The 14,023-nt window shown below is 35.7% G+C and overlaps 1 protein-coding gene across 2 annotated transcripts in view; it reads left to right on the forward strand.

Annotated features, from left to right (window-relative positions):
* Nucleotides 1–14,023, forward strand: part of CSMD1 (CUB and Sushi multiple domains 1) — a 1,153,949-nt gene that overhangs the window by 1,084,502 nt on the left and 55,424 nt on the right. For both annotated transcript variants that reach the window (XM_068678424.1, XM_068678425.1), the window contains exons 53-54: nucleotides 1,364–1,537; nucleotides 5,432–5,605. In XM_068678424.1, the coding sequence (XP_068534525.1) occupies nucleotides 1,364–1,537; nucleotides 5,432–5,605 (348 nt within the window). The remainder of the gene's footprint in view (nucleotides 1–1,363; nucleotides 1,538–5,431; nucleotides 5,606–14,023) is intronic.

Consider the following 14,023-nt stretch of genomic DNA (forward strand, 5'->3'; position numbering starts at 1 on the left):
AAAGAATGAACGCAAGTAGAATCAGTTTTTGTGATTGATTACTAAAATGCATTAATAAATAAAAAATAATTGGAGAAATTGGAGCTGAATTATAGGAAATATTTGAGCATAACAAGATATACTTAGCTGTAATTTTTTTTTAAATGTCTGCTTGGAAGCCTCCTTTGTATGTTGCAGCTTTTAAATTAGAGTGAAGAAAATTTCCAATAGATACAAATAAGGGCATTTATGGCATGGTAAATGAGGTAATATAGCTAAATGTGCCATTTATACAAATCTTAAAAAATGCAGTATTTTTTTCTTTTGAAAGCAATAGGCTGTGATCCCATGGAACTTTTTTATTATTATTATTTTTAATAATTTATTATCTATATTTTAAACTTTGATTGCAGTCTTCTAATGTCTGAAGACCTGCTATTGAGAAATCAGTTATCTGTTGGATACATAGAATAACAGACGCTACATTTACACTAATGAAATAACACCTTGACATGCAAATTAATATGAAACTTGATCATATCACCTCTTAAATTGTTAGAATAATGCCCGGACATGTTTTGGCTAATGTTATCCAAGACAATTTCTAAGAACTGTTCAAGTTAGCTTAAACCAGTATTAATCCTGGTAGGCAGCTTGTTAGCAGCTGTGCTAGTCTGGGGGGCAAGAGGTTTTCGGTTTGTGAATACAGACTGTGCTGTGCTGGTTGGCCTCTGCCAGAGAATGGCCCCAATCATGCTTAATTTTTTAGTAGAGATTTGTTCACAAAATCCAAGGCAAATCATGAATATGAGCACTGTGAAGATGAACATGAACACTATGAAGAAATAATGGGGGTCTGGAAGTTAAAAAAAAAATAAAAAATAAAAAATGTAATTCACAGTTCTCTGAGGACCAAGGCAGGCTTATTAAGGAAAAGGTAAAATAATATTAATTAAAAAAAAATTACCCATTTGAAAATTGTCCATTTTGTAGCAAATCAACTGAATGATTTGTAATTTCAGACATTTGCATTTTTTATGCACCAGACATTCTTCTGACAAATTTGTCATTTCTACAACAGAATTTGCTGTATATATGTATTTATATATGTATGTATATGTATAACTGTCTATATGAAATTTTCAAATATCTGAATGATGACCTCTGTCACCTTGGAAGAGTAGAAGGAATGTCACCTGCAGTTTTTATACCCTAGATCTTGTTCTGCTTGTTCCCAGATCCACTACTATATGCTCTTTGACTCTATTTTTTTTTTTTTTTTATTGAGAATGGGACTTATTATTTTTTTCATATCAGCATTCTTGTAAATGTTGTCAAGGTTTGTAAGAATTTGTAGTTTTGATGGATTGCTCTTCTATTGTAGCTGGTCACTGTGGTTCTCCGGACCCAATTGTAAATGGTCATATTAGTGGAGATGGATTCAGTTATCGTGATACTGTAGTCTATCAGTGTAATCCTGGCTTTCGACTTGTTGGTACCTCTGTTAGAATTTGCCTACAGGATCACAAATGGTCTGGACAAACTCCTGTTTGTGTCCGTAAGTATAATTCATTTTTCAGTGAATATTGCTATTACCTTTAACCCAATTAAATATTAATGGTGGATGAGATGTTCAAAGGTATTTGAATTATGTGTTAAAAACAGACATTTATTGGACATATTTTCAGTGATGAGGGTCATTGTGATAATCCAATCCACTTTCTAATTTAGCACAGGCTGACTATCTGTATCCAGTAATGTCTGATTTCTGTTTTTTTTTTGGAAGAAGGCTGACAGGCATTGAAGTGTGTTGGACAGCAGGCTGCACCTTAATAACTTTATCTATCTCTTTCTCCCTTTTTCTCCAGGTGTAGCTTCTTTGTCAAATGTCATCTTACAGAGCTTCTCCCTCATATATTTTTATTTTATTTTTTTAGTAAGAATACTAATGGTCTAATTTTTTTCTTTGCTGGATAAAGCTGGAATACTGTTCTGATGGTAACTGCCCATTTTTCCAGGTTGGCCTAATATTTGTCAGTGCAAACCCAGGCCCAGGCACAGTATTGGATTATACTGCATTTGTTAGAAAAATATTGACTTCTTTATTCTCTCTTTTGTTTTGTTGCTGTTGTTCTTAATTCATCTGCTTTTGAAAATCTCATAAGTAATTATTTATTTTTTTAACTCATTCCCACTCTAGTTCCTTCCACATTTGTGTGGCAGGTCTTCTGACATTTTCTGAAGAATCAGCCATTTAATCGGTCAAGTCTGATTCCTCTGCTTATTATTTTGCTACTTTATTGTATACTAGCATTTTTTATTGTTTTTTGGTCTTAATAAAACTCCCAGTTTCTATATAATCTTGGTTATTTTTAATGATTGTTTACATCAGTGATTTCTTTTTTCTTTCTTTCATTTTCAAGATGTCTATAATTCAGACAGAAGTATTCTATTTTTTCACACAGAGTCACTAAGACAATCATTTTTTTCTGCTAAAGATGTTAGTATCTTTGTTTCATTGCTAAGAAAATATATTACTGAGAAGTCATTAGATTTCGAAATGTTCAGTACTTTCTTATTTCAACCTGTATACAGCTGCAGGAAATATCTGCCAAATGTCATTGTCCTCTTAAAATCCTATTGATATCTTCAAGTGATTTGTATTCATCAAAGGAGAAATGCCACCAGCTTGTGTTATTAATTTTAGTGGATTAATTTTACCATGCAGTGAACAAAATCCCTTCAAAAGAAATGGGCAAAGCTGGGAGGGGTGAGGGGAGAGAGTCAGTTCCTTCCTAAATTGCTACTGTTATTACTGTTCTGAGAAGAACTGGCAGTAGTTTCTGTTTGTACAGGCTGCCTAGCAGCAACATGGCTTTATTTTGCTTATAAGTGTCAAGACTAAAGAGCTGTATGTACACCCCTTCCCTCACCTCCCCTTTTTTGTCAGCAACCAAGCTTCAGAAGATTTTTCCACTTTTATTTATTTATTTCTTAATTTAAAAATCTAGTAAAAATGTCTCAGCTATTTCAGAGAGGGAAAGTGGAAGCATGGTGCTTACCAGTGCTAGAAATGGGCTCACTAATGTAATACTGAAAAGGTCCTCTGACTAAGGAGTATGAGTCAGACACTAGAAATATACCAGGGGCACCATAAAGATGCTACAGTCTGTACCCCTGAAAATCTACTATGAGTTGGGCTACATTTTGTGATATGTATACAGGTTATGCATCCTTTCATATTTGTAATTGGTTCTTCAAAAAACATTATCTAAGAAAGTATTCAGAGTACTCCACACATTACTCTTTTATCTTCATTTCCTATGCTCCTTTATCTTGCACAATTTTTGACACACGTGTTTCCCTACCTCAGTATTGGGTAATCTATTAGACTATACTTTGTCTAAATATATTCCAGAAGATCTATTCACTTTATCAAGTGAAGTGAACTCCCAAGTTATTGGGAGTTAATGTGAAAGGTAAAGATCTCTGGTTAGTTCTTTGTGAATAACAGCACAACAAAAATCAAAACAGTGACTTTCTTTACTAAAAATATAAACTGTATTAATATTAAATAAACCTCTTAGTTATTACTTCAGGGTCTTAAACTGATACTATATTAAAGACTTGAGAATATAGTTGGGAGTTATATTACTTTAAATGGATATCTCTTTGCTATGTTTCCAGTATCCACATGACATATTTAGGACATAAGCATATTTATATGCATGGGACAGTTCTTTGTATAAGGTAGGGAAAGGGAACAATTTAGATGTCATAAGAACACTAGGAATAATCTTTAGTTGAAATGTGTTGGGTACTACTTAGGTAAACAATATTAAGTTAACTGTATACAACCCTAATGATGATTTGAAACACTATAATGCCAAACTATCCTTTTTTTTTTTTTTTTTTGTTTAATTACAAATATGTTTCTAAGTACTTGCTACTGTGTGAATCCAACTACTTCAGTGCTGATCAATCAATAGGTCAAGGATATCTATAAAACTAATGGAGCAATAACAAACCAGATCCTGTGACTAGGGTCTCAGAATCTGAGATTTTTAGTGTTTTGGGAGGCATCAGAAAAAACAGAATCTGTAAGGACTAATGACGTCTAAAGAGGATCTGACCCACAAGAATATGTTTTTGTTGAAAACTGAGCAGGATTATACTTCATTATCAGAATATTTATACAAGACCTACATTTTGTATTGTAAGAACCCATGGTATAGAATTTGTTCAGGAAACTGTATAAACTTTATGGTGATAGCACTTTGTATTTGAATAGTCATATAGGAAAGATGGTGACTACAGAAAATATTTTAGGAATTGAAATTTAATAATCTGTAACAGTCAAAAAATGCACCAGCTGGGCTAAAATAAAGTAGATCCTGTGCATATACTCTCATTTTATTCTGATGCTTAGGGTATCATCTTCAAATGCTGCAAATGGAATAGTGCAAAAAGGGGCTTAAGTGACTGAAATAGATTTATTTTACAATTTAAGGACTAAATACTAATCTGGATACAGGAAGGTGTCCTATGTAATTGTCAAAGATCAAGTATTGTTGAAAATACTATTTCATAACTTAACTCTGTGGTAAAATAAAAGAAAACATTAAAATTATATTTAATGTGTCAGTTCAGTAAAGAAAAAATAACAAATGAATTAATTAGAAGGTATATCTGTGAATAGGATATTTACTTTAGTATGATAGCCATTATCACCAGCACAATGTTGAAAAGCTACATATATATATATCTTTGACTTTCTTATTTTCAACTGTCAGTACCTATGTTTTTTTTTCTATATTTTTCTGTATTATTTTGATGTCTGGTCATTTGGAAGGCTACAGCTTAACCATTATAAAATATATAAGTATCATGTAAGCATATTAAAAAACACATAATATGCATAGTGGGAATGATTTAATCCCAACAATGATGTCTCTACTGCCAGAAGAAAATCTAATTAAAAGGATTTAAACAAAGCAACTCAACAATTTTTGAACAAGAATGCTTTGGAACTCCAGAATGTTCTGAAGCAATACTTGAATTCAATCTGTTTTACCCTACTAGATTTTGAATCTTGCAGGTTTTTTTTGTTGTTGTTTGTTTTAATCTACATTATTAGGATATATAGTGCAGTCTCAATATTTTTTAGGGTATAGTACATGTCAGTAGGGTGTCAAAATGCATATACATATAATTATTTATATTACAACTTTCACCATAAGGTAAAAAGTAGATACTGAAAGTCTCACAGAAAAATAGACATATTTTCCCCTGGCATTTAAGTTCTCTGTATAAATGCATCATTTTTTTTCTTAAACTTCTTTCATAAATATAGAAGAAAATTTCAGAAATAAAAACAGATCCAACCTGCAAGTGATTCCATGAAACAGTACCTTTCAGTTAGTTGCTAACATGCCTATTTTTCTTTTAACAGCAATCACATGTGGACATCCTGGGAATCCAGCTCATGGAATGACTAATGGCAGCGAGTTCAATTTAAATGATGTTGTAAATTTTACTTGCAACACCGGGTACTTACTTCAGGGTGCTTCTCGAGCACAGTGCCGAAGCAATGGGCAATGGAGTAGCCCTCTACCAAACTGCCGAGGTAAGAAACTTTTCTGTTCATTCTCTGTTCTCTAATGACTTATTTCAGGTATTATCCTTTAAGCCTGCCTTCAAAACACTGGGATAAAATTCAGAAAACGGACCTTCATGACCTTATTGCTTTCTTTATTTGAGTTTTTACATTTCTATATTGGAAAAAGGAGTAAGCTAAGTATTGGGGAAACCTTGGGTTTTCAGTATTTGACCTCAAAGTTTTCAGACTGTAATCCCTAACATTTAGTTTAGAGACACATAAAGTCTACTTTATATCACAAAAGTTATATTACATCAATAAATCAGTCAGCTGTCTAGCCTGACTTACCTGCACTGGAAGTTTCCATAAATGGTCAGTTACTCCTATTAAGAGATAGTTATGCAAACGAATATTCTTGCAACAAAACACTTTCTTCTGTATTTCCTATTTATGGCCACTGTTTTATTTGTTTTCCTCAACCTTTTTCTCTAGAATTCTGCAGAATATGAAGCTAATATTAGACCTTTATTGAGATCTTTATCAGATCACTAATATCTATTCATTGCTCCACTCTTTTGATGTTTTATGCCCCAAAATAACTTGTACTGGTGTAGTAAATGCTTTCTCAATGCTCAATCCAGTAAGTTGCTGATAATAAATAATAATATGGTGATATGTTTTCTTCTGAATCACTAAGTCAGAAAAGATACCTTCTTTTGTAAAACATGCAAATTTTCAGAGAGGTGAAAAATCTCTCTGAAAAAACGGAGGGGTGAGTCATATAAGATATACTGAAAGATCTCTAGAGCCTGGAGAAAAGTTTTTGAGATTTTGTATATAGTTTAGTGGTCTTTTTGTGAACTCTCCAGAAAGAAATTGATTGTAATGAGCCTAACTTAAAAATGTTGTAACCCCACTGTTATGTCATCTAGCTCCATCTTCGCTTTAGTGCCAACCCATAAACTCCTCATCCATCCCCAGGCAGACTTCCATTCATTCCAGCTGGTCATTCACATAGAAGACTACATCCCATCCTTGTCTCCCTTTCCTGTACTTCCTAAAGAACCTATATCCTTCCAATCCAATAATCCAGTCCTGAGAGCCACCCCACCATGTCTCCATGATCCCAATAAGATCATAGGCCTGCAAGCATACACACACCTCAATCATCTTGTTTGCTCCTCACACTGTGCGAGTTTGTGTACAAGCACTTTAGAGGGGAAAAAGCATCGTGTTTGGTTCATAGATGGGATTGGGGGATTTCTCCATAATGATACCTTTTAGGCATTTATTTGGTAATCTGCAAGTGTTGAAGGTGACCCTGTTTAATCCCCATTTTGTTGATTTTGTGATCCTTCCTTATCCCATCAACTTATGCCCTTTGTTCAGCAACCCTGTCTGTTACTCTTTCACAGGGCTGCTGGTTATTCTTTCCCTCCACTCTCATACTAAATTTAAAGCCTTCCTTATGAGGTCATCCATCCTACTGGTGAAACTATCTTTGCCCTGTGTAGTGAGCTGGATCCCACCTCTCCAAGCAGATGCTGATCTGAAAACAGGGTCCAATGATCGTAGAACCTAAAACCCTGTTGAAAACAACAGTTCTGCAGCCAATTATTGACATGGCAGTAGTGCACTTTCCTGGCACCATACTTCACTGGCAGGATTGAGAAAAAAAAACATCAGCCATGCCTCTATGCCCTTTTCTATTGCTCTCAGAGTTGTGTAGTCTCCTTTGATACTGTTCAGGTTTCACCTGCCTCACATGGAATAACAGAAGGGGTTAGTTAGTCAGAGGGTAAGACAAGCTTTGGCAGTCCCTCCACAATATCACAGGTCTGGACTCCCAAGCAGGCAGCAAGTCTCTCTAGTTGAGAGGTCATAAAATCATAGAATGGATTGTCTTGGAAGGGACCTTAAAAATCGTCTAACTCAAACCCCCCTGCAATGGGCGGGGTTGCCAGCCACTAGATCAGGTTGCTCAGGGCCTCATCTAATCTGGCCTAGAACACCACCTGGGATGGGGCATCCAAAACTTCTCTTGGCACAACTGTTCCAGTGCCTCACTACCCTTACAATGAAGAATTTCCACGTAATGTCTAATCTAAATCTATCCTCTTTTAGCTTAAGACCATTCCTCCTTTTCCTATCATTATCTACCCAAGTAAAGAGTCCTTCTGCATCCTTTTTATAAGACCCTTTAAAGTATTGAAAGGTGGCAAGGAGGTATCCCCTATCCCCTTGTCAAGGCTAAACATACCCAGCTCTCTCAGCCTTTCTTCGTAGGAGAAGTCAAGTCAACAGATGGGTCCCTCTATCCCCTTCAGCAGGGAATCACCTGTTGTTATGACTCCCTGTTTCTCCCTGGTGCTCTTGTGTGGTTTAGGGTTAGGTGGACTAGATCCTTTGATCCTTTGCTTGAAGACACATATAGCTTCCCTTCAACTTTGAGGGTGGTAAATCTATTTCATAGGTGTAAGCCTTTTAATGGGTCAGGAACCTTCTTGGTGCCAGAAGCCACCAGCTTCCATCTTCCATAAAATCATAAAATCATTAAGATTGGAAAAGACCTTTAAAATCATCTGGTCCAACCATTCCCCTACTACCAATGTCACCCACTAAATCATGTCCCTAAGCACCAGGTCCAGTCTTTCCTTGAACACGCCCAGGGACGGTGACTCCTGGACAACCCGTTCCAGTGCCTGACTGCTCTTTCTGAGAAGAAATGTCTCCTAACTTTCAACCTGAACCTCCCCTAGCACAACTTAAGGCCATTCCCTCTAGTCCCATTGCTAGTTACCTTTGAGAAGAGGTTGACCCCCAGCTCTGCACACCTTCCTTTCAGGTAGCTGTAGAGAGCAATAAGGTCTGCCCTGAGCCTCCTCTTCTCCAGACTAAACAACCCCAGTGCCCTCAGCCTGTCCTCATAGCCCTTGTGTTCCAGGCCTTTCACCAGCTTCGTAGCCCTTCTCTGGACATGTTCCAGGGACTCAATGTCCTTCTTTTGCTGAGGGGCCCAAAACTGAACACAGTACTTGAGTTTCACCTTCTCCAGAGGTTGCACTTACCTTAATCATGGGGGTGAACAGTGTCTGCTTCTTTATTGCAGTTGTCCTTTGTAACTTGTCTTTAATTGCTGAAGGAAATTGCAGTCAGTAAAGTTGTGCTAAGGATACTAACATTGGGACTAAAATGATGTAATCAGTTCAGTTCAGTTATTGGCAGCTTTATTATCTCCACCTGTTGGCTTATTAAAAATCATATTTTATTACAGTGGTTGTTCCTAAGAATAATAATTATCTTTGGTGATTAGCTCATCATATTATTTGAGAGATAGCTAATGCAATTTCAAGCTCAGTATGTGTGGAATTAGAACTTTCATTGTCATTAAAACAATACAGAAATGGCAATTCCCTCAGTAACCACCCTCAGAATTTTTTCAAGTGACTTAGTTAGCATAGCAACTTAATTATTGAGGAGAAACAGGAATTAGTAAACTGTTCCTATTTAGGCTCATGTATCTTTTTTTTTTCCTTGTATACTATTTTGTATCACTAAACTTCAGTGAACACAGTCTTCTGTCTCATCGGTGAAGCACTTTTTAATTTGTTAAAAATGAAACTTTTTTTTTTTTTTTTTTTTTTTTTTTTTTCATATATCTAGCAGTTTCAGTCCAGGTCTGCTCCATTTGACTGTCAGAGGCAGTTATGTGGTTTTACTAAAGTTAGACCCCAGCTACAAATAAAATTATTCAGATACTTATATTGAACTCAAACGTACACATTTATTTAAAAAATAATATAAGAGAAAAAGAAAGGAAATTTATGAAAAACGATGTGAAGGCTAAGAACATTATAAAAATAAGAATGGTGTTGTTTCAAAGGAGTGCAGTACAGACCAGGCTGGTTCAAACCTCTGTGTCAGCTATGCATTTTCCCAAAGAACACTTCTCTGCATGCATCTCCCTTGTTTAATTCTAGCTGTGTATCTGGACAAACGAGTCTTCCCTACTGTCTCCCTAAAACCTCCTGGCATAATTACATTTACATCATTTCACTGTGAACAAAATCTGATACACCATTTATGAAAATTTCTTATGAAATCATAAGGTTTACGAAATAAAATATGCTGAAATGATAATTCTACATCCATAATTTAAAATAAATAAATTTCATGTATCAAAATTCATTTTAATTAATTGTTTAGAACTTAACTTAAAGGAAGTAATAGCACTTCTGGCATATACCTTTCCTTCTAAAATTGCCTTTAACTAACAAGTAAAAAATATTTGTATTAAAGTTCATTGTTAATGATGAGTTATGAGTTTGTGTACAAAGGGAGTAAATATTCCAGCCCCTTGAATATACTGCTGGGAAGGGATTGATGTCCCTAGCAAACCTGCATCATTTAATTCAACAGAGATTTTACATATGACCTTTCTTTCAAACCTCGGTTGAATTCACTTGAGTCAATAATGAACTTAGTTTCTCTTCACTGAGACTCTGTATGCAGTTACTATAAAATACTGAATACTGCTGCAGGCTATTGCATATTATTATTTTATTTTATATAATTTTATATTGCAACAGAGTTACTGTCTATGCACAGGAAACATGGATATTTTTAGTGAATAAAGGTAGGCAGTTCTTAGGCACTCTTATAGTGATACATTGCTGCTATGTATTGTGTCAGTAAAAGGTTAACTAGCAAGTCACAGGCAGCAAATTTATCAAAGAAAGTATGTTGATTTTGTTTTTTTTGCCTTCCAAAAAAATAACACGCACAAAAGATTATATATTATATTTATATATAAATAAATATCTATATATTCGTATTTATAAAATAATATATTTATAAAATATTTATAAATATAAATATTTATATTTAAATATTAATACATATAATGAATAAATTTTATATAAATATAAAGTAGCATATATAATCTTTTATATATATTTACATATATATGTATTTATATATGTATATATATTTATATATATATAAAAGATTATATATGCTACTTTAATGCCATGTGATAAAAACTCACATGAAACAAATATATGTTTGTATAACCTATTGTGAATTGTAAAGCACTTAATTGCTCTGCAGTGGTGTTTCCCACCACTCTATAATGTCATTACTTTGATCGTTTCACAGTGATTTCAGTGATGATAGACACAATAGATCAGTTTGCCGCTGTTCTAGCAAACTGTTTTGGTATAGTGGTTAAAACATTTAATCTGTTGAAATGGGATCCCTGTAAAGTATTTTTTAATATGGATTTTGTATGTCTTCTGAGGTAACATGATCACCAAACCACCTCTGTCTTGGAAAAACTTACTTCCTACTGTTTCTTTCATGAGAAAAAAAAAAAAAAGCAAAACTCATTGAGATTTTGGGATACTTAAAGATTTAAAAAAAAAATCTTTTTTAATTACTGAAGCAATTATATCTTTTTTATTAATTATATAATATATTTAACATTTGTAATAGATTTACATGGAATGTTGAGTACACTGAGATATGGTTTCAAAATCATAATTTCTGAGGTAGGAAATCTTCACTCCACATGGACTGTACCTTTGTTGTTATTTATTTGATAAAGAGCATCTCAAATAGCCAGCTTGCTTGCCTTTAACCTGGAATCAAATGATACTTGAAAAATTCTGATTGCCATGTTCTGTTTGGCAAATCTGGCTAAGCGGGACTTCATGCAGCCTGAATATGCAGTATCGCAGAACTAGCTATGAAGATATCAAATCCTAAAACAAAAATGTTCAGCATGGAATTTTTCCCTCAGCAACTTAGAACCACTTTTCATTTTGTCTTTGGACAGAAAGCTGATCTCTGCACTTTGTTTCACAATATGTTTCATAATGGTAGGAAAGCTGCCTGGCGGAGAGGGACCTGGGAGTATTGGTTGATAGTTGGCTGGCTATGAACCAGCAGTGTGCTCAAGTGGCCAAAAAGGCCAACAGCATCCTGGCTTGCATAAGAAGCAGTGTGGCCAGCAGGTCTAGGGAAGTGATTGTCCCCCTGTACTTGGCTCTGGTGAGGCTGCACCTCGAGTACTGTGTTCAGTTTTGGGCCTCTTGCTACAAGGAGGACATGGAGGTGCTTGAAAGAGTCCAGAGAAGGGCAACAAAGCTGGTGAGGGGTCTGGAGAACAAGTCCTACAAGGAGTGGCTGAGGGAGCTGGGTTTGTTCAGCCTGGAGAAAAGGAGGCTCAGGGGTGACCTTATCACTCTTTATAAGTACATTAAAGGAGTCTGTAGTGAGGTGGGGGTTGGTCTATTCTCCAACGTACCTGGTGACAGGACGAGGGGAAACGGGCTAAAGTTGCGCCGGGGTTGTTTTAGGTTGGATCTTAGGAAGAACTTCTTTACTGAGAGGGTTGTTAGGCATTGGAATGGGCTGCCCAGGGAAGTGGTGGAGTCACCATCCCTGGAGGTCTTTAAAAGACGTTTAGATGTTGAACTTAGCGATATGATTTAGTGGAGGAGTTGTTAGTGTTAGGTCAGAGGTTGGACTCAATGATCTTGAGGTCTCTTCCAACCTAGACAATTCTGTGATTCTGTGTTAACTACTCTTAACCACTGAAATGAGAACTGAATCAGATAGTCTTGTCAGGGCTCTTCACTCTTGATGGCACTGTAGATCATTTTTTCATATATTATGTCTGAAGTAAGAACTGGTATGTTAAATACCACACTTCATCACATCTTCTAGAATGCAAGGAATTGTAAGAAGGAGCTTATCTTGCTCTGTTTTCTTTGCTTTGGTATCTGATAAACTCTTTTTATTGCTTACTGCTGGTTCATAAGGCAGTTTCAAATTCATAGTCATTGTCAGGAAAGTTTGTATGGGTATTCTTTGTTACTGCTATCCTTAGAATCTGATTTATCTTCCTGTAAATGTGATTAAAGAACTTTTCTCATTTTTTAAAAAAAGATCTCTTTAAGAATATTTCTTTTGAAGAGCTTAGTTAGACTTTTTATCTTATCAAGATATCTTATCAATCTGGTATTTGTGAGGAACTGTCAATTTCATCATGTTTTCTTTACTGGGTAAATAATTTGAACCAGTAGTTCAAATTCATATGTTCCACTCCTCAGTTCACAAGAAAAATAAACTTTTAGATGACAGCTGATAGAAGGGTGGGAGAGATTGGGACTGACAACTCATTCTTCTCATTCAAAGTTAAAGCAACTATGAATTTAAGCAATTTTCCATCCATAGTGGTATCAAGGATTCACATAAGTTGAGAAAATTTTGTGTTGTGTTTTGTTTTTCCAAAGCCAGAAGCCTTTGTTGTTGAGACTTCGGATATTAAATACACCTAATCTATTCATGTTGGTAGTATATTGATATCTTTCAGAAGGATAATAATTATTATAATTTGCATCTTATTTACATTTTGTAAATAATGAGGAGGGGTGCTATGGGAGATGCCAAACAGTATCTTTTTACCTGAAGCTGGCAGAGACAGAGGATTTTAAATGACTCCTCTCTGGAACATTACCTGCCTGGAGATCTGCATAAGACATCTGTTGTGGTTTAGTCCTGGCAGGCAGCTCAGTACCACACAGCTCACACTCCCCAGATAGGATGGGGGAGAGAATCAGCAAAGTAAATGTGCATGAACACAGGGGTTGAGATAAAGACAGTTTACTGTGCACGTGGCAAAAGCCACATGCACAAGTAAAACAAAACAAGGAATTCATTCGCTGCTTCCCATTGGTAGGCAGGTGTTCAGCCACTTCCAGGAAACATGTAATCCCCCTCCTTCTTTACCCCCACTTTTATCTCCACTTTTATTGCTGAGCGTGACGCCACGTGCTATGGGACATCCCTTTAGCCAACTTGGGCTAGCTATCCTGGCTGTGCCCCCTCCCAGCTCCTGGTGTACCCGCAGCCTCCTTGCTGGCAGGGCAGCATGAGGAGCAGAAAAGTCCTTGGCTCTGTGTGAGCATGGCTCTGCAACAACTGAAATATCAGTATGTTATCACTATCGCTATTTTCATCCTAAATCCAAAACACAGTATTGTGTGAGCCTCTAAAAACAAAACAAAACAAACCAACCAAATAAACAAAAACCACTCTGTCCCAGCCAAAACATGACAACTTTTCAAAAGATAGTAGAAATATGTTTTGGTGCAACTGAATGGATTTTCACATGTGGAAAACAATGCTCTGATTAACAAAAACCTAAAGAGAAAGATTTTAAGACATGCTCCTGGAGTTGGTACTATTAAGACAAAAAAAATTACTGTGTTGATACTACTTGTACATAGATGCCCTCAAATGACTGTACATACAGAGAGCACATCTAAAAAGTGATAGGTAAGTACTTAGGATGTACTGTAAGCACTCAAGATGTATCTGCAAGCAACACCAGAATTCATGCTTCATACAGAATAGCAAGCAAGAAGTGAGCAGTTAACT

The sequence above is a fragment of the Anas acuta genome, chromosome 3 (assembly GCF_963932015.1).
Source record: "Anas acuta chromosome 3, bAnaAcu1.1, whole genome shotgun sequence".
Taxonomy (NCBI): domain Eukaryota; kingdom Metazoa; phylum Chordata; class Aves; order Anseriformes; family Anatidae; genus Anas; species Anas acuta.